This window comes from Salvia splendens, chromosome 5 (assembly GCF_004379255.2).
Source record: "Salvia splendens isolate huo1 chromosome 5, SspV2, whole genome shotgun sequence".
NCBI classification, from domain to species: domain Eukaryota; kingdom Viridiplantae; phylum Streptophyta; class Magnoliopsida; order Lamiales; family Lamiaceae; genus Salvia; species Salvia splendens.
Genome location: NC_056036.1, coordinates 39,822,517 through 39,849,595, shown reverse-complemented (window position 1 = coordinate 39,849,595; position 27,079 = coordinate 39,822,517). Strand labels below are relative to the sequence as shown.

The 27,079-nt window shown below is 36.8% G+C and overlaps 3 protein-coding genes, 2 long non-coding RNA genes and 1 pseudogene across 10 annotated transcripts; 2 read left to right on the top strand and 4 right to left on the bottom strand.

Moving 5' to 3' along the window:
• Positions 1-9: 9 nt before the first annotated feature.
• LOC121805952 lies at positions 10-2,936 on the bottom strand. 2 transcript variants are annotated; one of them, XR_006051559.1, is made up of 4 exons: positions 2,620-2,936; positions 1,144-1,256; positions 871-957; positions 10-500 (listed from the first exon to the last, which is right to left on the bottom strand). It is a non-coding gene; the product is annotated as an uncharacterized LOC121805952 (long non-coding RNA). The 2 variants fall into 2 exon arrangements; XR_006051558.1 differs by having other exon boundaries at positions 871-1,256; positions 2,620-2,920.
• Positions 2,937-4,541: 1,605 nt separating this feature from the next.
• LOC121803241 lies at positions 4,542-6,595 on the bottom strand. 2 transcript variants are annotated; one of them, XR_006050941.1, is made up of 2 exons: positions 6,109-6,595; positions 4,542-5,980 (listed from the first exon to the last, which is right to left on the bottom strand). It is a non-coding gene; the product is annotated as an uncharacterized LOC121803241 (long non-coding RNA). The 2 variants fall into 2 exon arrangements; XR_006050942.1 differs by having other exon boundaries at positions 4,542-5,961.
• A 3,972-nt stretch (positions 6,596-10,567) lies between these two features.
• On the top strand, positions 10,568-11,951 carry LOC121805947 (annotated as a pseudogene).
• Positions 11,952-12,180: 229 nt separating this feature from the next.
• Positions 12,181-13,406, top strand: LOC121805949 (checkpoint protein hus1-like). Its single transcript, XM_042206002.1, has one exon. The coding sequence runs from the start codon at positions 12,212-12,214 to the stop codon at positions 13,154-13,156; it is 945 nt and encodes a 314-aa protein (XP_042061936.1). The 5' UTR covers positions 12,181-12,211; the 3' UTR covers positions 13,157-13,406.
• LOC121804276 (protein FAR1-RELATED SEQUENCE 6-like) lies at positions 13,329-15,011 on the bottom strand. The gene has a single exon (XM_042203780.1). It carries the CDS (start codon positions 15,009-15,011, stop codon positions 13,329-13,331), a length of 1,683 nt encoding a protein of 560 aa, XP_042059714.1.
• A 2,091-nt stretch (positions 15,012-17,102) lies between these two features.
• LOC121805948 (formamidopyrimidine-DNA glycosylase-like) lies at positions 17,103-23,727 on the bottom strand. 4 transcript variants are annotated; one of them, XM_042205999.1, is made up of 10 exons: positions 23,369-23,727; positions 22,299-22,350; positions 21,331-21,388; positions 20,874-20,957; positions 20,631-20,765; positions 19,148-19,198; positions 18,804-18,881; positions 18,617-18,716; positions 17,928-17,962; positions 17,103-17,847 (listed from the first exon to the last, which is right to left on the bottom strand). In XM_042205999.1, the coding sequence occupies exons 1-10, from the start codon at positions 23,595-23,597 to the stop codon at positions 17,413-17,415; spliced, it is 1,257 nt and encodes a 418-aa protein (XP_042061933.1). In that variant the 5' UTR covers positions 23,598-23,727; the 3' UTR covers positions 17,103-17,412. The 4 variants fall into 4 exon arrangements, with proteins under 4 accessions (XP_042061933.1, XP_042061932.1, XP_042061935.1 ...); XM_042205998.1 differs by lacking the exon at positions 18,617-18,716 and adding an exon at positions 18,461-18,563 and having other exon boundaries at positions 23,369-23,725; XM_042206001.1 differs by having other exon boundaries at positions 20,631-20,756; positions 20,889-20,957; positions 23,369-23,723.
• Positions 23,728-27,079: the final 3,352 nt, after the last annotated feature.

Genomic DNA, 27,079 nt, shown 5'->3' with positions numbered 1-27,079 from the left:
AGGAAGTACTTCTCTGTATCGGAAAAATACTATCTTCATCTTGGAAAGAATACGAGTATTATACAAAACAAAGATTACATATCTACACATTATTTGATGTGTTTCTTTGGAGCAGAGCACACACGCCTTGCATCATCACGCAATCAGCTTTCTCAAGTAAAATAAATGGTCAATACAGATGCATATGCACCTGCAATCTACTTCCATTGTGGAGTGGAGGACTCTATTCACAGAGACAGTCTTGATTACATCATATTCCGAAAAAACTCGGTTTTTCAGGAAAGCGCATCCTCTTACTCCGTTTGGGTACTATCGGGAGATGTATCAGCCGTATATAAAGCACAACAGAGAATGGAATCCGCTTGTTTCCTCAAAATGGCACTGTCAATGAAAACTTGTGTTAGCATCTTCCTCCATTCATCATCTGTTATCGTCATGTAATCACTTTTATGCCTTAAACTCGAGACTGGAATGGCCACTTCTTGTGCAGGGATTTGCGCCTGTTTAATGAACACAGAAAACGCTAGAGAGGCAGCCAAAACAGAACAACTTGAATGCAAGTCCGGGTAACAATATTTAAACTAGGAATGGTGGCATCTCAAACATTACAACACTAATTATCATTATGTATTACTACCATCATAATACTGTTACATTGCCGATTGTCTGTAATCTTGGACATTTTATTAAACAAGTAGCATGGTTGACAACATAAATGGAGGAAAGTATATTAGGTTGAGGACAGAAGAGAGGAAAAATAACAATGAAACATATTGGCATCACATGTTGAGATGGGTCGATCTGCTCCTTAAATGATACCACAAGTTATTATAGCTAAAGAGTAGAGTTGGTAGTAACTAATGAGATTACCTCTGCCAGAAGAAGACCAATATGGTTTTCATAAGTTGCTTGAACATTCATAACATCAGGTGGTAACTCCATCTTTAACTAATATTCCTGCTCAATCCAAAAATTAACACTGCATTCTTCGAGCCCGACTACTGAGAATTTCACATGCTTAGTAGCTTTCAAGTACTTAATCATTTTTTAGCTTTACGTTACACTAGAAGGAAGGGAACTAGCATAAACTTAAACACTATAATTACATAAACCATATATAACGAAACACTAAAAAAAAGCTACCACTACGATTCAGAGTCGCTTGATTCAGGTAAGATGATGCTCCATGAAGTAACTGTGACACAACAACACCATCATGTGTGGAAATCATGAGAACAGATTGTGTTCACTCCAGCCTACATTGAGAAAAGAGGCTCATAATTCTACTAAGCTTGGCCAAAATTTCATGCAATTACAGAAACAGTAAATGATCAATTTTATGCATACCGCAATTTACAAAAATTAACACATTAGGCACAAATTTCATGCAGAATAGGTAGTTGAATGATTTCTTGATTTTTAGAAAGAAACTTTGATTTGGTTAACCCAGCAAGGTTTGATTAAAAAAATGAACACAGTAGGCACAAATTTGATGCAGACACCAAGTTCAAAAATGCACATTTGATGCCAAGATTTGCGTTAGTAGAGAGAAGAGGAATGTAAAATATAACAAGGTTGGTCATTTCATTTACGTCCACAAATAAAATTCCCAAAGGTCCTTCAATAATATATTATTGCGACTTTCTATTATGCAGTGACTATTTATTTGTATCAATGAATAGCACATGAAAAGTATTGGACATACTAAAATTTAGTGGCTGGAGAGTTAATAGGAAGCAAATAAGAAACAATAATATGACTATGATGTGGAAGCGCTCATGAGCAGCAGAATTCAACTGCGTGAAGAGTGACAACACTTCTAAAACATGTCGTTTACATTCTTTTTTTTTTAATTCATTACAGTGATAACTTGTTTGTTATACTCCATTAAACTTAGCAATAATAATAATAATAATCATGAGAGCATATCACTTCAGCATCAAACCAAATGAGATTTCACATAGCACCATCACAAAATGATGTATTACTACTCTGGGGATCTATACTATAAGTATCAGTTTCCCTTTCACACCCCCTCAAACTAGTCATGTAATTACTATTTAAAGTGTTCAACACAACAAAAGCAAAAGATGTTCACTTATGCACAAAGTGCAACAATTCGTGGTTGAAAATCTAGATGGGAAACAGCCAGGCCACAGGATGACATATTTATGCATTTCCCGAGGAAGAAGTTCATAGCTATAGTCAAGTTTTTGAACGATAGAAAGCAATAGGGTTATGCTGTGGGTGGGAATATCATACCCAAACATGGCATTTTCCACATTAACATTTGAATTAAAAGTGAATACAGAAAAGCTAACACCATTACTGGCACAACATCTGGGGAAAAGATGCATACTAACATCATATTATCATACCACACAATCACCATAAATACATGTGTGTCAGTGTGTGTGTGTATGTGGAGAAGAGTCACTATCACTGTATCACACATCAAAAGTATGAATATACTCGAAAAACAAATCATATCATTTGAACTTAAAAGCATAACAACCCTACGATCCATTCAAATTGGTCTGACAATTGTAATCATTTCAAATATCACTACCTAACCTGAGTAAAAGATAAATTCAGCAGCTATTGATAAAGATAAATTACCCAATTGCGAAGAGGAGGGTTTCAAAGTTCAATCCATTCCAAGAGGCAGCAACGAGATGTCTTCCTCTCTTTCATTGTAACTTCTATCGGTTACCAATCGAAATCGAGTCGACGAGAGAGGGCTCATTAGAACCGAATTCGAATAGTGGATAAGATGTTTGATGAATTGTTTTTGAGAAAATTTGCGTGATTGTTGATGTACAGAGAAGTGAACAGACTTTGGACAAATTGCAAACGGCTCCCTGTACTTTTTGGTATTTAGTATTGAGCCCCAATATTCTAAAAAATAGCGAAAGTAACCTAGAATACTATATTTGATTTTTGTTTCACTCCGCTCGTTCATTTCAGGCTGAATTATCACGACCTTGTGATAGGGTTAGGTTATATTTTCGGCTGAATATAGAATCGAATCAAATCGTATCGAAAAACGAAGTAAATTTACTAATGAATCTGATTTTTTTAATTTTATTTTCAAACTTCATCACTTTATTTTTGAAAAAAAAACATAGTAAAACAATTAGATGATTCTGAAATGTGTTTTGGTTTAATATTAAAAAATTGTAGCCATTATTCTCACTTCTCTATCTTTTTTCATTACAATGTGACTCATATAGGAAAAATGTTTGTGAAATCACCATTTTCTCTTTAGAATTATTAATTGTTATCATATGGTAAATGAAACGCACTTTGTGTGTGTAGTATGTGGGTGGCCGCCTTAGGGCGTGGAAGAAGCGCGGACGATGGCCTATCACCCGCACTATCGGGCACTATTGTGAGCTCGGCGGACGATGGCACGCGTTTTTTTTTCCGAATTTTGCCTATTCAAACCTCGTTTCTCATTCACTTGTTCATACGAACATCTCACCTCTCTCATTTCTACCTTTCTCACATACCAAAATGAACCACGACGACGACACTAGTTCTAGTTCCTCAGAGTCAGGTAGTCAGACCTCGGAAGCCTTAGCACGGCGACCGAGCCCCCCGCTAGAGGATTACCGACGGCAGGGACGGAGCCGGGAAGTCTACATAGGTGGGGCAAAAATATACATAGAGATATTTTAATACATTAAGAAGGGGCAAAAATAAGGAAATTAAAATAATTTTAAAATTAACTATTAAAAATAGCATACATGAATTTTTTTAGGTGGGGCAATTGCCCCTCGTGAATGCCATATAGATCCATCCCTGACCGACGGGCTTCAATGGGGTTCTATCTAGACAGACCTCAATGCGCAACCAACAAGACCATGCTCAGTTCATGAACGACATGATTGAAGAAGTGTGGGCCCGTAACCGCCGTTGCTGAGTTTGCGTATTTTTTTAATTCGTATTGTAATGTATTAATTTTTAAAAATGAAATGAAGTTTTTTCCCAATTTTTGTAGTTATTTAAATATTCAAATAAAAGAAAATGCATAGGGCGCGCCTTAGGGTGCTCCACTGCAGGTGGGAGGGTAGGAGGATAAAAATGATGACGTGGCGGTGCATAGGGCGCGCCTTAAGGCGCCCCATTGCTAATGGCCTAAAACGAAATTCAAAAGTTTAGGGTTTATTGTCAAGAATTAACTTGTAAATATTGTGTGAAAAAGATTCAACCCGAATGATTTGTAATCAAATGATACAACAGCCCAATAGAATTAGTGTCAAACCGTTGGAGTTGACATCCCTACATGAATGTAGTACAATATTCATAGACGGTAAAAATAAGTTTTAGTGAAGAAGTAAGAAAAAGATTGATGATAAAATAAAGTTGGGTTGATGATGATCTCATCTGGGGTATGCTTTGATGATATCATTTGAAAAGAATACAGAGAGACAGAGCAAAGATGGATGCAGAAAGCTAGCTATGGAAAATGATAGGTTTCTGATATTTTTGAGTACCTGCTGAGATCCGTGTAAAACGGGCATATACACATACATACATATATATGATATCATCATCAATTCTCTCTCTTGAATAACAAACCAAACAATTATACCCATTTTTGTGATACAAACCAAATTCCTGCCCTGAAATGACATTCTTTATCCACTCGTGTACAGATAGAGGGGCCCTGGCCCCACTAACTATTCATACCATGCCATCCATTAAAACACACGTGTGCTCAATCATTCTCCTAATTCATTATATCACCATTATACACTAATTAAAGAGAGAATAAAGTAAAGATAAATGTATTTTTATTTTTTTTAAAATAAAAGAGAGAATAAAGTAAAAATAAATATATTTCTATTTTTTTTAAAATGAGTCATTTTTATAACGGCAGACACATAATGTATCATAAAAAAGGAGAGGGTGGAGTAGACTTGGAAAATCAACATATCGTACCTGTCGGTCTCTCTCTCTATTTTCTTCAATATTCTAGTTAGCTAGCTGATTGAATAAGAATTGCTATAGTTCTTTCAAGTTACGTCTGCTTAAATTAATTTAAAAAAAGACACTCTAAAAAAATGGATCTCCTTTACCAAATTTACCCAAGATAGGTTATTGCAAACAAAATATCATTACTCACATCTTTGTAAATCTTTGCAATGATAAATTAGCCTATAGCTTATAATTTAGTGATTCTATTGCATGATAATACAAGACACCAAAAGTTTTCTGGAAATATCAAAAATTTTGTAGAAAAATACAGTTGGATCTTGAAATCATTCATGCTGCGATATGTTTTGAGAAGTCTGAAAGTTAGGGTATGCTTGTTTTGCTACAAATTAAAGCATAAAGCTACTATTAATTTGGTTAATTGTTTTACCAATTATAAAATCAAGTGTAATTAAGTGGTGAATTTATTTGACAATTAACCCTAACAAGTAGTAATATATAGTATCCACCTACAGGCACATGGATATATGCATATATACAGCATAAATTGCCATCCCTCGATATTAATTGACATAAACTAGCTAGATGATGATGAAGAAGAGTGAAGGTACAGATATGAATAGCAGAAGTTATAAAACTGATATACATATATAGCTAGGTTTAGTACTTACGAACTGAATTTTGATATATAATCACGAGATTAATTTATAATGAGCAGCAGCAAGCAGATCATACTTGGGATTTATTATGCAAATCCTTTAGAAGAATTGAACCACTAGATAAACACATGCAATATTACATACTTTATGTCAAAATTAAGTAGCTTTTTTTAAACCTTAAAATCCAAAATTGAGACCTAATAGCCAACATAAAAATGATGTCCTTAGTCGGACATGTCAGAAGCTCAAAGAATGAGAGTAATTATATTGAAAAAAGGCCATTTTCACTAATGAAACACTATGTAAAATGTAATTTTACATACCTCTACAGTTAGTTCTTCGACAGTGTACGAGTTGATGTCTGCAATGGTACATTCTCTCTAAATTAGAAGAAGATATACAACACAATTAATAAACATAATTACACAGTAATATTATAGAAACGCAAGAAAATGTAATAAATATAAAACCACTGTAAAAATGTGGGATAGAAAAAAAAAAGAATTACCATGAAGATGGTTGGTCGGATTCAATGGTGTGTAATTCTACATTTCCACAATAAATTAGGGCCATTTGTGTCATAAACTGAAGAGAATTGTGTGTGATTGAGTTTAAATAAAATAATCCAGACTTTGGCATATCTTCCCACAGGTTTCTTGAACTTCGTCAATTCTTTGAAATTAGTATTCATCATAAAAGAAGTTCAAGAAAGCTGTGGAAAAGCATGACATGGATTAATTCTCATCTACATATTAAAAGAGAGAGTTTGATGAGCTTCAAGTGCAGAAAGAAAACCAAAACCCTTGTTTCTGTGTGTGTGTGTATGTGTGGGCAAATTGGAAGAGAGAAACAATGAATGATGAGCAAGAAAGCGATGCTATTTATTAAAACAAAAACAAAGAAAAAGTGATGGGCATCCCATAACTTGATGTGTCATTAATTTATTGTAATTTCTGAAAATGATATATGTAATTACATAACAAAAATACAGAAGTCATATATATATATATTGAGAAATAAATTAAATAGAATAAAATAAAATAAAAGGGGAGGACCACACTATATAATTCAGCAAACAATGTGTTTAAAAAATGCAGCTTTTAGCAGAGCGTGGGGAGAAAGGTAGGGTTACCCTTCACGTTCTACCTATAATACTTACAAAATAGTGAGTGCGCAGGTGGGGTACTATATACATATATCAAACCTATATAAATTTTACAAGAATTGAAATTATTATTCAAGAACTATATATATATTTTCTGAAAATTAAAAATATGTTGATAATTTGACACCCCCTCACATGCCGACGCTTATGATCTTTGTACTTGGAAGGGGAATTTGATGTGAAGCCACTGTTATTCTCTGTGTGATTGGAACCTCTAAATTTAAATTGATGTTGTTTATGCATCAATTTTTTTTTTGCTTTTTTATGTTTGTATTTTTCTGCACTTATATTCATCTGATGATTCTGTTCCTCAATAGAATTATTTTCTACTTCTTGTGATTGTGTGATGTGAACTTCGGATTAATATAATTTTTGAAAAAAGGAAAGAAAAGGAAATAAAGAGCTGGAATTGATTCCAGCTCTATATGATCTAATAAAGTTTGTGTGTGCATATGCATATTCAAATCAATTCGACCATTATTTTTTAATATTTATATTCCTTCAGCCTTCTTAATTTGACCCTCTTCAGAAAAATTGCTGTGTAGTCAAACCCAATTACTGAGGAAAAAAAATTATATTTGCCCTAAAAAATGGAAATGTGAAATAATTTGATTATTAATATTTTATTTGTTTTAACGTACCTATATCATCCTTTTTTAAACTTATATGCTAGAATTCTCCCTCTCTCTCTCTCTATATATATATATATCATCCTTAAGGTAACGTATTCATAACCATACTGTGGTGCCACTTGTAGCACAATTAAATTTTGAGATTTTCACAGAAACTATAATCATGTTTCAATTTTTACTTATTAATAAACTTATTTAGTCATTACTTAATTAATCATAATCTGCCATATTAATGGATGAGCATCTAGAGAGCTTTTTTTTGTCTTTAGACATAGGATACTGAATTTTTTTTTATCAAAATACTCCATCATGTTTGTTATCAATCTTGAACAGTAAATGTCATCTTACATGAATACATAAATATCCTTTAATTGGTAGATAAGTAATCTTTTTTGAATCAATATTTATGCTATCATATCAATAACCAATGTGAAGTTTTAATCAAAATTTGGATTCAAATATGAATAGTGTAACTTATTTTATATAGGGATTGGGAGAGAAGAAACATGAGGTAGTAATTTGTGAAATTGGGCGGACACGAGTGATATATATCCACGTAAACTTGGTACTCATGAAGTTGAAGATTCCAATGAGCTTGTAATGATAGGCCAACAATAGATAACACAATTACTATAGAGTGGGGACATGATAACTTTGAGACTAGTTCAATTTCATTGTCTTGTCTTGTGACATACAGTACTGCAATTTCACTCTTTAGTAGTAGTATTTTACAGTATATTTTTTCAAATTTATAATATGCCGCAACATGGTAAAGAAATCACTGAAATTTACTGCGTGTCATTAAAAATGATGACCTTTCATAAATAATTAGGAAAAGTCATTCATTTATGCTACATTTGAAGTCTTAAGTAATTCTATATATATGAGTTGATTAACTGGTTCGAAAATCATAAATTTTGCTTATATTATCTTCCATGGGTTTTAGTTTATAGCACAAACTCATAAATCTGTTGAGATATTTGCTAATTGAGTACACTTCGTTATCTATATTTATTCATATTTAGTGAGACCAAAAGTGAACGGTTAAATTAATAGATATAATTTGAAATAATGTAAATGATAGGAGTAGTACTTACTAGTAGTAATAATAAAGAAGGAAATGAGAGATGGGTTATGATGAATTATGAGAATGGTGATGGAGGAAAGTGTATGATAACGCAAGCAGAGAATGGGGTTGTCAGGAAATGCATAGCTATTTTAATACACATTGCATACGCAATTGTCTAATATACAACCTAACTTTGTTTTATCATTATCCCACTGCCCACTTTCCAAAATCATGCGTGCACCTGCACCCCTGATCTCCACTTCAAACATCCATCCATCTCGAATAGTCTCGTATTCCCTCTATCCCGAAAAAAATGACTTTTTCCTTGGACAGTACGAGATTTTATATATGCAGCTTTATTTTGTGTATAAGGAGAGTAAAGTAAGAGAGAAAATAAAGTAAAATGAAAAGATATTTTCAATTTTAGTATCGAGTCATCTTAGTTAAGACAAATCAAAAAAGAAAGTGAGTTAGTTTCAGTAGGATTGAAGAAGTACTAACTGAAGTTGGAATACATTATTATAGTGTATTATTTCCAAAAAATAAGTTTCTTAAATGAGTTTGTAACCATACAAATATTGTGCTAGTATATAATATAGTATAAGTAATAATTAGCATACTAAATATTAATTAAATCGCATGGGTTGGAATTGTTTTGTTATTTAAAATGTCGAGACAGCCAAACTACAGATGAAAAATCATTAAATGATCTGAGTTCGTTTAATCTACTGCTACATGCATGGTGTACCGTTTCAAGCTATCAGCTTACAAATCTACTGAGAACCAATATTAACAATAAGGAATTAGCTAAAGCAATTTAATGAATGCAAAGTAAATATTTGTCAAAAAAGAAATATGTTAATATATGGAATTAATTTGTGTTACCAATATTATTGTTTTACTGGTCATATAATACTAATATGGGCTTTCTTAATGTAGCCCATTTCAGTGTAACAAATATTATACAGTACATAATTCTTACGGCCCAATAAATTAGTTAGAAATACATGTATAAAAGGAACTTCAAAGGGTGACTTTTTTGGATTTCACTTTCCATAAACTAAAACAATAATGAGTGATGGTATCAAAGAATTTATGACTATAATTTCACTCTTATTTTCTTAGTACTCAAAAGACGAATTTATCATCTAAAGGCTTGAGTCCAACATAATAGTAAAAGGGTAAATCATGGTTTGATTTCAATCTATCCAACAGAATAAAAAATGGGTAAATCACGCCTTAATTTCAATCTATTTCTCAAGAAAGCGGTCTTATACCTGATATACACAAGGAGCCACCACAATAAATGACACTTCCACATTGTCGTTGTCATTGTCGGAACTCGAACTGAAACTTTATTTCCTATACAAAATCCTGGTACATAATGTTCACATATCAATAGAAAAAGAGACATGATAGAAAAAATGTTACTATGATGGACTATCCTTTACCTCTTTAAATACTCCCTCCATCCCCGATTAATTGTCACTCTTTGACCGGACACGAATTTTAAGAAATGTAAAGAAAAGTTAGTTGAAAAAGTTAGTGGAATGTGAGACCCATTTTTTTATATTGGTTTTATAATAAAATGTGAGTGAAGTGAGTTAGTGGAATGTTGAACCTACTTACCATTTATGGTAAAAATGAAGTGGGACAATTATTGAGGGACGGACTGAAATGGAAAAGAGTGACAATTAATCGGGGACGGAGGGAGTATATATTTTAAATAAAGTCAAACAATTTATTTTTCATTTCATTTTATTTAAAATTTAATGCGTATTTTTCTTCTTAAGATATTCCGCTTATTTTGCTGGCAAGAAAAAGCATAATTTTGTAAATGTGGATAAAAAATTGCAAACCTTTATATTTTGGCTTGTTTTGTACATTATCACACAATAGACGAGTAGATGCAATATATAAACAAGATAATCAATGATGACGTCCCGGATGACGGAAATCCGCAAACAATATAATAAAAAATTAATATAGTTTGATACACAATGTCAAATGTTTGATTATCACTGCTAAATTATCTTACTCCATATATTATGATAGTTCCACAACACACATTTCTCTCTCTGTTTTTCAACCAAAGCAAAAGATGTCTGTTAATGCAAAAGCAACCCTTGTCTTCATCCCATTCCATTCCATGAGCCACCTTGTGTCGGCAGTAGAGACGGCGAAGCTCCTCACCGCCCGAGACGAGAGCCTGGCCGCCACTATCGTGGTCATGAAGCTGCCCTCAGACACCAAGATCAGTTCCTACACCGAGACATCACCCCACCCTCGGATACACTTCCTACACATCCAACAAACACAAGTTTATCTCACCACCGCTGACTACGAACCGGATGCTCGGGTTCGTGGAGAGCCACAAGGGTCCGGCCAGAGACGCTATCACAGCAATGATGCAGAACCAGGATGGGAGGCTTGCTGCATTCATGCTCCACATGTTCACCACTCCTATGATCGATGTGGCAAATGAAGTCGCCACCCCGGTTTACATCTTCTTCCCATGTGGATCGGCTTCTCTCGGCCTTATGCTGCATCTCCAGTGCTTGCACGATGATCGTGGCGGGGACATGACAGAGTACGAGGATTCAGATGCCGCGATTCATATCCCAACTCATGTCAATCCTGTACCTGCTAAGGTGTGGCCGGCTCGAATGTTCGACAAAGACATTGGTTTTCTTGATTTTGTAAGAAGGTACAAGGAGAGCAGAGGGTTTGTGATAAACACATTTCTTGAGCTCGAGTCCCACGCGATTACCTTACTCTCTGCGGATGAGAAGTTCCCACCGGTTTATCCAGTAGGGCCGATGATTCAATTGGGAGGAGAAGAGATCATCGCGTGGCTGGATGAGCAACCTCATTCATCGGTCGTGTTCCTCTGCTTTGGCACCAAAGGATGGTTCGAGGGCGACCAGGTGAAGGAGATTGCTGCTGCGCTGGACAGGAGTGGAGTCCGGTTTCTGTGGTTGTTGAGAAAGCCGCCTCCTAAAGACACAATGGAGTCTCCGGAGGAATATGAGAATCCTAAACCAGTGTTGCCTGAAGGGTTCCTCGAACGTTGTGTGGGGATCGAGAAGGTGATCGGTTGGGCGCCCCAGGTGGCTGTGCTGTCTCACCCTGCTGTGGGAGGATTTGTGTTGCACTGTGGTTGGAACTCGACTCTGGAAAGTGTGGTGTGAGTGCCTGTGGCAGCATGGCCGTTGTCCGCGGAGCAGCAGTCCAATGCATTCCTGTTAATCAGAGAGTTGGAAATGGCTGTTGAGATCAAGATGGACTACAGGAAGAGTAGTGATGTGATTGTGGATGCGGAAACGATTGAGACTGCAATCAGGCAGCTGATGGACCCGGAGAACAAGATACGGCTCAAGATGAAAGAGATGCACGACTAGAGTGGAACATCCCTTGTACAAGGAGGCTCGTCGTATAACTTCGTAGGTCGTCTAATTGAGAACATCATGGATAATAGTTCTTGAAGCGCAATTTAATTAGTAAAACATTTTTCCTATAATTTAATTGGTAAGACGCTCGTGAAGTATTATTATCGATCTTTTTAAAAATAACAATGAACGAAAAAAAAAATTCGATGGCGGGAAACATAGGATTTAGTAATTTATCAAAAGGTTTCCGTTCCCTCCCTTTCATGACCATTTCCGGTTTCCCAAAACCCTTTCTTCTAAATCTTCATCTTCTTCTTCCCCCAATTTCTCACCCACACAAAATTGAAAATTGAAAGATGAAATTCAAAGCATTCCTCACAGACAACGGCATCAACCTATTGGAGAAGCGGATCCTACCCGCCCTGGACAAAATGGGGCGGGTATGCCACCTGTACCTGACCCGCGACCACGCCTTCTTCCTCCACAACCTCCTCTCCGTCGACGGCGTCCACTCCGTCGCTCAATTCAGCAAGGAATCCCTCTTCCACGACTACCGCATCTCCAGCAACAACGACGACCGCATCGCCTTCTCCGTCGATCTCTCCCTCCTCCACCGAGCCCTCCGCTCCGTCCTCGCCGTCCGCGACTCCAATTCCAACGCCCTCCTCATCAAGCTGGTCAAAAAGCTTCCCCCAAATTCCACCCAAGCCACGCCGTTCCTCACCTTCGAGGCCAGGGGCCACAGATCCGCCGTCGTCCAGGACGTCCCCGTCTCCAAACCCCTCTCCCGCGCCGACGTCCAAGAGCTCCACCTCGCTGTCGAGAGCTGCGAGCAGCTCCCGGCGACTCTCGTCATGGCGCCGGAGCTCAGTTCTCTCCACAGTTTCGTTGACGGGATGAAGCACGTCGGGGACGTGATGGCGATCTCGGTGAGCAAGTACGGGGACCTGCATTTGCAGATATCGACATCGCTGATCGCGCTGGGGGCCGAGTTCAGGAAGCTGAAGGTGTTAGGGGAGAGGGCTGATCCGGTGGCGGAGGACAACGGGCTTAGCTCGAAGACGAGGGTAGAGAGAGGCGTGCAGAGGGGGGATGCGATGAGTGTGCAGGTCAGCGTGAAGCATTTCTTCAAGAGCCTGCAGTGTAGTTTGGCAAAGCCCGACTGTGCCTTCTTTGGGATCGCTCCACATGGTGCTTGCCTCATGGTGTTCTTCCAGTTCTTTGTTCCCGGGACGAGGGTCACGGATAAGTCGTTTAGCCTTCATTGCAAGCTGCCTGTGCTCGACACCGGCTCCAGCTGAGGATAAGGATTAGCACTGTTGATTTACATTTGAGACCTGTATTTGATGATATGTTGCAATACTAGTGATAGAAACTCTTTAGTGCTGAATTGCATTTTTATCTGTTCATGACTGTTGATCTTCTTGAATAACAATTTTGTTCATCAACGATTTAGCAACGAACCTGTATTGATCATGTGATTTCCTTCCTTCCTCGACCACCTTTGTAACGCTCCTGTGCAAGGATATATTGAGGTGGGATTTCGTCTAATCCGACTTGGTTGATAACACACAAGACATGTCTGCACAGATAACCCCTGAGGTTGAATAGGGCACACACACATAGCACCTCAACTGCATCACCAGAATTGTATATCACCTCAAAATCTCTTGTTTCCTTCATGTTTTCCTCAACTTGGACGTCTTCTTTGACTATAAAAGTTACGACCGACCCCTCAACACTCTTCTGCCTTAAACCATAACATGAGTACACACCCTCCACTTCCTGTTGAAAATGTTCAAATATGTTCTTTGTGTATAATTTTGATAGCTGCAACTCGAAAAACAATCGTGTCTTGAGCAGACAACTTGATTTATTGGACGCTATGTCAGATAATGTCTCTCTGTGGTGAATATCCTGCTGAGCTTGATCATAACTCGAAAAAAACTCTCTTAACGAAGTATGTTGCCTCAAATATTCTTGAAAAGGTGAATCCACAGGAAACATTCCTGCACAAAAAATCTCTTTCAGATAGACTGGAACCCACCGCTTACGATCTTCATATAAGTTTTGAAGCCATTTGTGATTCTGAAGTCCATGGCTCTGCACCAAGTCCTCCCAAGCTGCTTCAAATTCATCTGATCTCAGCGAGTGATAAACCGCTCTACTAAGCCCGTTTCTGATTGCCTCGCATGCCTCCAGACATGCTACTTCATGCAAAACCATCTTCATTATGTTTGTCAAAGAAAGACAATGCGATGCTCTAGGATGAACCTCGGTAACAGCAGTCTGCATGGCTTTGCACTCGATGGTAATGATGGTTTGAGGAGACTGTCCGACCATATATGTTAGCCATGCTCTACACAGCCATACAAATGACTCCACAGTCTGAACTGAAACCAAACCACAGCCTAGTGGCACAGTCTGCGCATGGTGATTGATACCGGTAAACACCACCAGTGGAACCTCGTAGTTTTCTGTTAAACTTGTAGTATTGACGAATAAAACATCAACAAAATAACTGTAGGCAGCCCTACACCTAGCTTCAGCCCAGAAAACATTGCGTAAACATCCTTTCTCATTAATGTCCATCGAGTAAAAGAAACTAGCATCATTCAACTGCATCCTCGTGAAAAACTTGAGCATTGCCTGAGAATCCCCCAGTTTGAGCTTCAGTTTGTCATCACCCTGATCAATAGTATCCCCAAAACCACATTCCTCGGTATCATCCGCATCAATGACCACAGTTCTAAACAACCTGATTGTTTGAACTTGGACGGCACCATTTATTGGCAAAGGCCTCTTACTTCCAGGATCCGATATCTTATGAGACTTATAAATGTTAGCATTTGCCGGAGTGGTTAGATGGTTATGCTCTAGCTCGATTTCTATAATTCTCCACCTCTTGTTATCCATCAACCTAAATTTGATCATTGCAGGACAGCCAGTCCGAGTTTCAGGTCTTGGCCGGTTGGCATCGGTTTTCTTCTTGAAGCCAGCGCTACTGCAGCTCAATTTCCCTCGGTACCTCTCCTTGCTCTTTCTATACCATGTATGTTGTTTTGCATAACAGTTGTAGAAGAAATAAACATCATCGTAGGACTCGAATTCCATCCCAACAATCACCTTGTAAAACCTCACCACTTTGTCCAACATATTCTGTCATTGCAAATTCTCCATCAATCTCAAACTCCTCATCATATGTAGGTTCACTATTGAGACAAACATCATCCATCTATATGAAACAAGTAATTAGGGGATGTTGTAATTGCTAAAAAAAACTTGTCTTGTAATTGCAAATTCAAGCAAACATAATGCATCCAGACACTAGAATCAATTTACAGATATGGAAGAAAACATAGAACTGGAACCAAAAAACACAGCTTCAACAAAGCAGCAGCAAAGTTCCCAGTTCCAGCAAATTCTTACTCAAATTCAGCTGAATATGTAGCTTAGAAAAACTATTTAATCCTGTTTGATTCACTTGAATTAAAAAAAAATCGCATGGCAAGATTTGCTAACTTTATTTGTCTTCTAAATGCCTAAGTTCCAGCATTAACATTGAAAACAGAATACAAGAATTAAAAAGAACTTGTGATTAGGCCCATACAGTTTAGTGATATTGCGATTAGACCCTAAATATGCATAAATTTTGGAATTGATTTTGAAGTTTTAGTATTGCTTGTATTGTGGTTATAGAAAGGGCGGAGGGTTATTTATATTGTGATTCGAGACCATGGGTGTCCATCAGCGAATTCATTTACTATTCACCGTGATGATTTGCAGGCACCTTGAAGGGTGCGATAATTGGATCAAGAATTAAAGGTTGCTTCACTCAAAGGCAACGATAGAAATCACTTTTCAAAAGTATTGTTAAAGTGAAATCTTCATCTCGATCGTCCAAAACCCATCAACAAACATCAATGAAAGATTTTGTTTATTTCAAATAATAGCACATTTTTTCAAATGAATATTGTATGAACTAAATAAATGTTAGTAATAAACTAAATGAACATCACTAATGAACTAATTATAACATTTAAACAAAATACAGTAATGATAACAACAAAGTTTATAATCATTGTGCGTATCATGAACTAAATAAATGTAATAATGAACTTAATAAACGTAGGGCTGTCAAATCGTGCGCGTTGGGTCGTTATCGTGTCAACACATTATCGACCCAACCCAATAAGGTCAAACTAAACCCAACCCGAAATCATTGGGTTCTTATTGTGTCCCAACCCAACAGGTTCGTGTCGGGTTCGTGCGTGTTATCGTGTACCCAAGAAAAAAGTCAATACTCTGTTAATGATAGTAAGTTAGCTTAACACGACACGATAACGACTAAAACATGATGTTATTATATGATTTAAACATGATATTACATGATAAAATAAAAAATTATCAAATTAAAATAATTATTTTCTTAATCAAAATAATAAAATTGAAGATTAAATATTATATCTGAATAATAAAATTAAATAATTTAAAAAATTACTTTTTAATAAAATCTAAGCATAATATTTTCTTAAAATTCATAAAAAATTAATTAATATTTTTAATTAATAAAATTAAAGTATAGTATTTTTTAATTAATTAAAGTATAATATTTTTTTAATCAACAAAATTAATTAAAATTAAAGTTTAATATTTCTTTAATTAATAAAAATAATTATTTTTTTCTTAACGTATAACCCAAACCCAACCCGACCCAACCCGTTATCTTCGGGTTCTTATTGGGTCGACCATATAAGGACCCAAATCATATACGTGCGTGTTCGTGTCGTGTTAATTTCGTGCGAGTCCGTGTCGTTTTATCGTGTTGTATCAAAAATTGTCAGCCCTAAATGAACGTTAGTAATGAACCAATTATAACATTTTAACAAAATACAATAATGATAAGAATTAACAACAATGTCATCTGGTAACATGGATAGAGTAACACTTAAGATGATCGAAGGTGCAGGCCACATGCCGTGGGAGGACTGGTAAACAATCTCTAACAAATTGTTGGTTTCTGCAAACACGAACCTCTGATAAACATTTCATAGTTACAGGCCGGAGAAAGTTGTTGGCACCTTGAGACTATTTTTCTGAAGCCTCTCATCACAACTCAGTAAGAAGGTACATATTTGCTACAGATGCAGCAGCCCAGTCAGTATAGACAGTTCAGCTCAGAAAAATTGTAAACTGGGCTACTACATGGGTAATAGTATGTTAATGGAAAAAACAAGCAATAAGACATATTCACAACTTTGCACACAGCATTGTCATTACAAGTGGATGTAGAAGTCAGTGCAAATAAACCGCTTGTACTGTACGTGTACAAAATTCCTTGCACCCAAACCATGAGAGATGCTGTCCTAGAGTCTCATAAATAAGAAAGAGCAATCTATATAAATTACACAAAATTAGCAGCTCTTTCTGTTAGAAATCCTACGTCTCCCCTTACCAGAAATTGGAAGGAGAGACAAGATTAATCTAGTAGTAGTTCTTTTACTCGAAGCAGTTCATTTCTGGGATGCTACTTCCCTGTTCTCCCATTCATTACCTTCTAAGCGTCTTCTTCCCCATCCTCGATTCCATTCTCTCCAGAATTACTGAGGTTGTCATCAACTTCCTCGTGCTTTCTCTTTGCAGCAGCGCCTTTCCCTCTAGTTTGTCTCTGCTCAGCTTCACCAGTTTTGCCTCCCTTGGGTTTGCTCTTTGTAGGAGGCTTCTTCGCCCCTCGTTTTCTCTTCGAAGATACATCATCGCCTTCATCGCCATCAGAGTCTTCGACACTGGCACTGGGTTTTTTCTTTGAGGACTTACTGGCACCACCTATCTTCCTCCCTTTTGTGACTTTTGGTTCCGTTGGCTCATCCTCCGATCCCGACTCGTCAACACCACCACCATTTCCAGCAGTAGTGCGCTTGGATCTTTTATCTGTCTCTTTCACAGCTTGGATGCCACTCAACTTTTGTAACTCAGGGACATAAGCGGTTGTCTGCAATAGATAAGAATAAAATCTCAGGGGGGGAAACTGCCACGATAAATCAAAAGCAAATGCTTAGTTTTGAATGATACCCTGCCACCAGCTTTGATGAAGTCAATTTTCTTCCCTGAAAAAAAACAGAAATATTTTTTAGCATTCTGATACAAAACTGAAACATCTAAATTTGGGGTAACATCACACAGTGACAACACAAGGAGTAGAACTTAGGTTTCCAATTTCCTTCCAAAACTAGAAAAGTGGTGGTACCATGTGATTCAGTTCAGCTGCAAGATGTTGAAACTTATGAAGGTATTATCAATTCTATAGCCACTCTTCTCACATTCCGAATTTTAGACACTATGTAATATGCAAAATAATGGATATAAGCATTGTTGAAGGCTATGAACTGAAACCAGCAGACTGAAGTGGAACAAAAAGAATGACTAAGGCATCACTCAGCCAAAAGAAACCAGGAAAAAACATATATCATCTCAACAATATTTTACAGAAATCACTTGGTATCATCAATTAAGCTATTGATTCAATCAACAACATCATTGCACTATTAAAAAAGTATTGATGAAAGGCCACACATTAAAGAGCACTGCACAGGTCAAGAGCCAACCATCAACAAAAGCCTTGCCAGGCTTCTTTTCCCTAGAATGGAAAATCCAATCATCGGGGAATTGACTACTGTCAGCCCCAACCTCAAGAGCCTTTTCAGTTACCTGTAAAATAAACCGTTGATGTCAAATTTACCATAAATGTCCAAACATCTCACCATTTATTTTTCCTGGTTTCTTGTACCAGCGAACATGAAACAACCATTCAGTAGGAAAGCGAAGGTTTTCGGCATCAACTTCAACGGCAAAGTCTGTAACCTAAAAGAATTGTCTCTAGTAACATCCAGATGGAGCAAGCATGATGCAAAAAGAAACGTACATGTAAACAAACACTATCTATAATACCTCATTAATGCACTTGAGCAAGGTTGCACAGCTTTCTTTGGACAGGCTGGAAGCAGTTTGCTGGGGGTGAATTCTTGCCTGTCAAAACACAATTAATTGGTCATGGATGCAGTGCCCACAGTTTTTCAGTATATTTTATAGGTTAAAAGGTGATAGAATAATTAAATGCAAGCCAATATGTTGAAACTGAAGCTGCCTACACTTGGTTGTTGAAAATCACTGCCCCATGTTTAAACTAATAATAAGGTACAGTCAATCAATCTGACAGAAGCAAGCCACCTCTATATCAGCACTTCACATCAGTTTTTCTCAAGTATAGGTGATGGAAAATAAAGCAGACTAACTTGGTATAGAACTTCATCAGCCATCCAATTGCCAATGCCTGAAATAAAACTCTGCAGAGAAGACCAGGCATCTAATGAGTCATGTTACAAAATCACAAATACTATATCTTAATAATTACGCTGAAATATCTGAATAGATCTCCATACTATGAAAAAAAGAAAAAAAAAATGCTTATTTAACCAGTTCAGAGTAAGTAAAGTGTTACTCCATTAATTACTCATAGTCTCATAAATTAATGAATTCACACATTTGATCTCAATGACATGACACGTATACTAACCTTAAATGAACAATTACATAAATAAAAAAATGCAGAAAACTAGAATCCTTTTTCAATTGAAAAGCCCAATGAGGAAACATCACAGCCTATGAAGTGAAGTTGCGTCACTAAATCTGACTCAAATAAACTACAGTCCAATCCTCTATTAATGGTTTTTAACAGGAGATACTAGCCATTATTATTATGTTTATACCTAGTTAATCTATTGAAGAGTTATGATCCTTTACGATCGAATATATACATACAACTTGAAAATAAGAATTGGCCCTCAGCAGGAAGCTCATCTAATTTGTTATGCCTGACTGGATCCATTAGTTGATGTGTTTTACGGAATATCTCTTTCTCCTCAAACGTATAAGCTTACAGGATATTTCATTATTCTGGGAACCTCCATCCATAAGGAGAGCTACACAATCTCTCTGACAATTAAGACAACCATTAAATGTGCATGGATCTATTGGAGTAAATAAAACCACCAAGCAGATCTACAAGATAGCTTGGTTACAAACACATTCATGCTCCTCTACATAAGCCCGGTGATTATTGATATTTCTTTCAGCAAGCAAAAGAGCTTAGACATAACAGGCAGCCAACTCTAGCAACTGATTTTTTATTACTTTGACCACCTACACCGTAGATGGTGTTCTGATACATGATTCCCCCCCCCCCCTGCATGCTTTCTTGGCCTTACACTTGATCATTTCAAGATTAAGCTTGTCACTCATTTCAGAGAGAATAATTGCAAGTTCTTTTAGATAGATATACCTAAGCCAGATAAGAGCACCTGCCATTAACAATCTAGTCCAAAGACATTTTCTAAGTCAAAGTTACACACAAATGGGTGGCAGGATTTCATTCTTTTCCATAATTTGAGAGAGTAGCATGCCCATGTTCATCCGATTTTCTTTCTGATATTCAATATAAAATCTTCATGATGTTTTTCATATTTTATGTCAGAAGCTCAAGATTGATCTCAATGCAAATAGAAGTAAGGTCAACCAAATTTACTGTGAAGCTTCAAAAAAAAGATATTCGTCTTTATAAACCTACTTTATCATTAACATAAGTTAGAATGAAAATGTGGTATCACCACAAAAAAAATGATTAGGGGTTATTGATGCAGTAATAATTGCACAGCATAAGAATATTCCTTTTACAGTCTTCTCACCCCACAAACTCATACATGGTAAACCATTCAAAACCTGGTCGAGTAAAAGAGCCTTAATTCCAATGTTCTTCTTTCTCAATGAGTTGCTCAGATCATCTTCTGTCATCGGTTCCATCAATGCATCAGGTCCAAGCTCAGAGATTGGGGGAACAGAAACAGGCTGTAAAACCTCAGGTGCATATATTTCAGTTGATATAGTTAAGGGAAGAAAAAGTCAAACATAGATTTTCAAAAACCAATTCATAAAATAGAATATGCAGTCTGCAAATGGGGATACAGTTTCGCATATTACATTGTCAAGTAGGCGAACTTTAGCAAACCGCCTCTTGTCAGTAAATGAGAATTCCATGCCATCAGCTAGCTGAATAAAAATAAACAGATTTGTTATTTCAGCATGTAGACATCAATGTTGGCATATGCAACAAATATTTTCTTATGTCAAGCATGCTATAGAGAACAACATGAGAAATCTTTATCTGTCCACCTAATGTAAACATCAGAACCTTACTGCATGGCATTGCATAAAGGAACTGATTACATCATGGATGTATAATGATTAATGATGCAAATTAAACACATTACACGTATATGTGCATGTCAAATACCCTTCTTATCTTTTCCTTTGAATTGCATCATGCACTATGTAACAAATAATGTGGTATGTAAAAATTCATAGCTTTATTAATTAAGAGTGAACAGTTTCAACATCATCCAAACAAAGAACAGGATCTCACTTCAACAAATAACTTGGAATACTTGGATGGCCATTCATCTGTATCCTTCACCGCAGACCTGTTAAGGGTAACATAAGTAATAAAGTACAAATTATAAAATAGGCAAAAAAATGATAATACGGCATTTGGTTGAATTCCTATTCTATAACAGCTAAACGTCGCCTCATTTTTCCTATCACCTACAGCATTTTTGTAATTTTAATTGGGTCTACCATCCTGAGTTCTTGGATGGACTGTAAAAGTAAGGAGGCATGTTTGATATTTCATTCTACAATCAAGTGTCAAAGGCAGACATGTATTCCTGAAATTAATTAAGTCCAAGTAAAATCCCAATCATGAAGAAAGAAATACTTATTTCCTATACAGGATTCAGATTCAGACAAGCAATCATCCATTATTCAAGACTAGGTAGGATGGCCAAATTAAAAATCTCACAGTTAAACAAATGCAGTTGCCTCATTTTTACACTGTGTAACCGTGACAACCTCATGAGCCATATCGGCACATCCCACTACCAGATCTATTACTTTCTTCTTTTATTCTTACATTCTTTAAGTAAGAAGACAAAAAATTGTATGATAAAAAGAAATGGCACAAAGACAAGAGTCATCACGATATACGAATTTCAGTCTCTAGCTACCTCTGGCACGATGAAAGCTTTATATTGATGACATGAAAAACCCCAAGTAACTCTCAAGTCTCAACTTAATCCTACCCCAGACCAGACCTCTCCTAAACAATTATTTCTATCTTCATAGATCCTTCTATTCCTTGAACCCAAAGGGACCAACCAAAGGATAAAACCCCCGGCAATATGCCCTTTTATAGATATAAAACCTCCAAGGATAGACCACCAGACTGTTGTCAGAGAGCACTGTAAGATCGAAAGTAACCCTGATTCCCAGAGACTATATGCAACACACTTGAGACTAATTTGAACAACACAAAATGTATGGTAATATGCTTACCTTTTATATTTGGTGACCACAACTCCCTTGATATACACAGCCCCAGCCATTCCTGAAAGAAACAAATGGCATATATCTTAAGTCCAACTACGAGTTCTTATCCCATTTTTTATTCTTAAAATTTACATACAAGCACCACAGGTAAAAGAAAATTTATATATTAACATGCATTATGTTTATTGTCAAGTTTCCCTTTCTTATGGTTCCAGAAAGTAGGTTTAGCAACAAGATTTCATTGAGAGGGCAGTGCAAAGTAGGAGTTTCTCAAAAGACATAATATTCTCAAAAATGCATAATATTGACAAAAGAAAAAATAAGCCAAAGTGCTGCTTGTTCGATTTCGACAAACTTCTAAGCACCGAGTGAAAACACTATTCACCATCCTCCGAATGTGATTACTCAGCCATTTGCCTTCACAAGTCATAAACACTAACCAGTGATTCGAGGACCTAGCAAAGTAGAAGGATTTTTAGATTATATTATAACCTCAATTAATCTAATCCACTTAATGTGCATTACAACCTACAATTGCTTCACATGAAGAAAGGAGGCGTTTAGTATTTCATACAGCACTGCAGAAGAGGTTGCCAACAAACGGTACCAGTACAAAACTACCATAAAAACAATGGCCGAATCAGAAACCGATCTTGATCAACAACGGCATGGGTATATATATTTTTTACTTCTTTTATTGAAACAAAGTTCTTTAACCTTCTACTCACCACACGCCACAAAACAGCAGCCATATATCATTATGATATTGTTATTAACAGGGTTCAAATTAGTAGGCTTCAGGAATGTTGTAAACATAGCATTCTTCTAGCTGTACGAAGTGATATCATTGATCAATTAATCAACTTGCCCAGGTTAATCAGTCGCTCTGATATTTTCTAATTTAAAAAATACACCGAAATCCAATCAAGCCACATTGTAACAATAACCCAAATCAACCGGTCTCGCCAAACTAAAGATCAAGCACTAGTAATAACTCGAAAACGAAAACCCACAGAAATGCACGGAATTTAGGGTTTAATAAAAAAAAAGCCAAACGACAATAATTGCAACAGTACCGAATTGGAAAGAGGGGAAAGGAGGGGAGTCGAGTTGAATCCACATGTTCTTTCCCTTACGATGAACGGCCAAAATAGTTTTTCCAACAAGCGCTGCCTCGAAGTCCTTGGGAGATACACCGTCAATGACTTTGGAATCATCAGCTACAATCGCTTTTATTATCTTCTTCCCGATGGTGTTCTCAGCCAGCGCCCGACGCGCCGCCTCAACCTCAGGTAGCTCCGGCATTGTAGAGTGGCAGTAGAACTTCTCTGCTATAACGCAGAGAGAGAGAGAGAGAGAGAGAGAGTGAAGTGGACTGGTGAGGTTATCGCGCGGGGCACAGATCCTCCAGAGTGTTAAAAACCACAGCACAAGCTGCTGTGGTCAAAACGCAGCCAAATACCCACTAAACGCAATACTTTGACATAATCCCTTCATTTCCTTTTATCCATTTGCTATTTTAAGTTTTAGTTTAACTAGTATTACACGTGTATATGGACAGACTAGGAATTTTTAAAACATTGATTTTTTATTGTAAATTAATTAAACAAAATAAAAAATAATATTATTATATTAAAATTATAAGCAAAAAATGTACTGCATATACTAATAACTACGAATTATGCAACTTCAACATATTAAACTTGAAATGACTAACAAATTACAAATATTTGGATATCTCTAAGACACAATGCATGAGTGGGATTCATTTAAAATAACAACATTTGATTAAATTATGAGAAGAAAAAATGATCGACTATAAAATAAGGTTCCATTTATAATTATTACAACACTAATTTAATGCTCAAACAAACATATCATAATAATTAAAAATACTACTCCATCCGTTCACAAAAATAGTTATATTTTATCATTTTAGGATATGCACAAAAAATAGTACTACCGTTGAAAAAATAGAAACTTTTACGGTTTTACTTATATTTTATCTATTTTTTCTCCTTCATTTCTTATTTTTTCTCTTCTCTTTCTCCTTATCAAATTTTTCTCATATCTCTCATACTTTACCAATTTTTCATTAAAACTCGTGTCGTCCACAAATAAAATAATTTCAGATGGAGTATATTAAAGGCAAAAATATAACATCCCATGAAATATTTTCTATATAAAAATTATGTAATATAAATAAATAGGTTTTAAATCAATGTTAGACAAATTTAAATAAACTTATTACTACTTTTTGTATATTCTATACATTTAATAACAATAAATTTAAAATATTGACATGGAGTGATAAATTATAAAAACAGTTAGCTAAACGATTCATTAAAATTAAAACATTAAATAAGAATTAAATACAAAATAAACTATAATACATTCAATTTACCAAAAGCGTTCATAATTCATACGACTCAAATAGATCAATAATAATAATTGCGTTAGGTGTTTTCTTTGCATGAAAACTATGGAGTGATTGGTAAAAAAAAAGCTATTATAGCCTTGGCCAAAACTCGTCTTTTATATATGTATAGATATAGATTTATAGAAAAATTAGATAGATAAAATAACATTGGATATTTTTGTGTGAAAACCTTATTTTACTATCTCCAGAAGGGAGTAAAAGAAAACTTAGTAGCAACCCTCGCATTCTACACGTCACTCCCACCATCTCCATCATCTCCAAGGCCAAAAAGTTCAAGCTATAATAGCCATCATGAAAATGAACATTATACCGTGAAGACATTCTATAGCATTTAAACATCACACAAAACAAAAAACCAAAAGAATATATAATTACCACTTCACCTAATGAGATTTAAGATATTTGTGACGCCCCGGATTTTTAATCCTTGTATTTTGATTAAGTCGGATTATTAGCTCGATTAATTCTCGTTTAAAGGGTGTAGAATTCTTAGTTGTAATTCCCGACGTCGGAATAAATTAAATATTGGGTGGAGAGAAACAATTTATGCAAAATAGGAAAGTGAATGGTATACTTTTCTTGAAGAACAATTTGTGGGATACAAATTGATGAAATTTTAAAGACATTAGTGGTACATACTACACAAGTAATGGAGACTACACATATCTACACTACATCGTACATCCTATCAACTCTAGTAGGGAGAACTAGAAGATAGCTATTTTGGCAAGAGAACCAAGTAGCTATCAAGGAATCTTTTTCTTCTCTTCTTCTCTCCCTCTTCTCGATTTTTTCCAGCCCCAAGCTCCAAGAATGGACAGCTTTAGTACCTACACAATTACACCAAATTGGGGTTAGAGAGAGATTCTTAAATAAAGGGATGAGAAAGGCAAGCTAAATTAAGATGGTGGAAGTAGAGAGGAGCCAGGCTGGATGGAGCAGCCGAGAGGCTGCCCTCCCTTGGCTAGGGAGGCAGCCATTTGCCACATTTCCATCTTACACCAAAATAGAAGCCAGGACATAGAGATAGAGGAGAATGAGCCCACTGTTCATGCTCAAATTGGGAGGAATTCAAACCCCTCTTTTCCATCAACAAGACTAGGGGAGACTGCCAAGTATGCAGCCCCAAAGCCTTCATCTTTTTGGCATAAATCACAGTAACACAAGCTGAGAAAGGAGCTGGGAAAACAGCCCAGAATAGCATCACAACTTCCCAAGGATCTGGCACAAAATGCCAATATTTAGGAGCTATAAAAGCAGCCCTCACCTTCTCCATTCCCTCCACCCTCTAGTCACTACAAGCTTCACCATATCAATCAAGGAATTTCAGCAAAGATCAGGGAGAGGGAAGGAGCAAGGAAGACAGCCGCATAAACCGTCGAAACCGTCCAAACCAAGGTAATTCCCCCAACACCATCACACCCTTTTGCATCATATAGAACAAGACCATGGGGGAATAGAACTTAGAATCATAGCAGATCACAGAATGAAACTTAGGAGCAATTGAGGCTCAGCAATCAAATTATCACATAACATTAGGGGCTGCTCGAACCAAGAACGATAGGAGAATTTCAAACACCGCAGTAAAGAACTTCACATCACTCCAGTAAGCTAAGTACTCCCATAAATCATAACTCATAGACTTTGAGTAAGAAATCAAGTAAGGGGAAGGGGGAGGATGACTTAGCTTGGTGTCTAGGGCTGCCCGACGGGAGCCGAATGACGACGGAGCCCCGAAAATCCTCGCCGAGACTGAAGGCGTGCGCATGGCGGCGATAACCCGGAGCTCCCCCATGCAGCGCCGGGAACGGCCAGCCGCGAAGGAAAAGGGGAAGCCTTCTGTCTTCCCGATCCGACAGGCTCCGCCGAGCTCGACGAGGGAGAGAACTCGTCGTAGATGGAGGGAGACGCTCCGGCTTGAATTCGTCGGAGGAATTGAGGGCAGTAGCTGCTGCGTTCTTTCAAAAAAATTAAGGATTTGGAATTTTGGGGGAAATTGGAGAAGAGGGGGAGGAGTGAACGGTGGAGACGGCGACGCGGTGGAGACGGCGATTTCGCCGGAAAACGCGAGGGAGAGAGATGGGCGCCGCTGCCTCCATTGAAATTTCCAGAATTTGGAATAAGGATTTGGGGGGGGGGGGAGTTCACGTCTGGAGAAGAAAGGGAAGGAAAGTGGCTTGGGCCACTATAATTAATTTTGAACTTGGGCCACTAATATTTTTTTTTGTGTTGGGCCAATTCAATTCTAGTTGTGAGCCTCTTTTTTTAAATAGGAAGTGGGCTGCCTCACCTTGGATTAATTAAGAAAGCCGGGCCAGTAATTGATAATTGGGCCGATTAAATGGTA

Bases quoted from the DNA above. Each gene is read 5' to 3' on its own strand.
- LOC121805949 (XM_042206002.1), top strand. From the start codon at position 12,212: ATGAAATTCAAAGCATTCCTCACAGACAACGGCATCAACCTATTGGAG.
- LOC121804276 (XM_042203780.1), bottom strand. From the start codon at position 15,011: ATGTTGGACAAAGTGGTGAGGTTTTACAAGGTGATTGTTGGGATGGAA.
- LOC121805948 (XM_042205998.1), bottom strand. From the start codon at position 23,597: ATGCCGGAGCTACCTGAGGTTGAGGCGGCGCGTCGGGCGCTGGCTGAG. The intron at 21,389-22,298 runs GTAAGCATATTA...TACCCTTAACAG, and splicing joins GTGGTCACCAAATATAAAAG to GTCTGCGGTGAAGGATACAG. The intron at 17,963-18,460 runs GTTGGCTCTTGA...GTTTTTTTTCAG, and splicing joins TGGCAAGGCTTTTGTTGATG to GGAAGAAAATTGACTTCATC.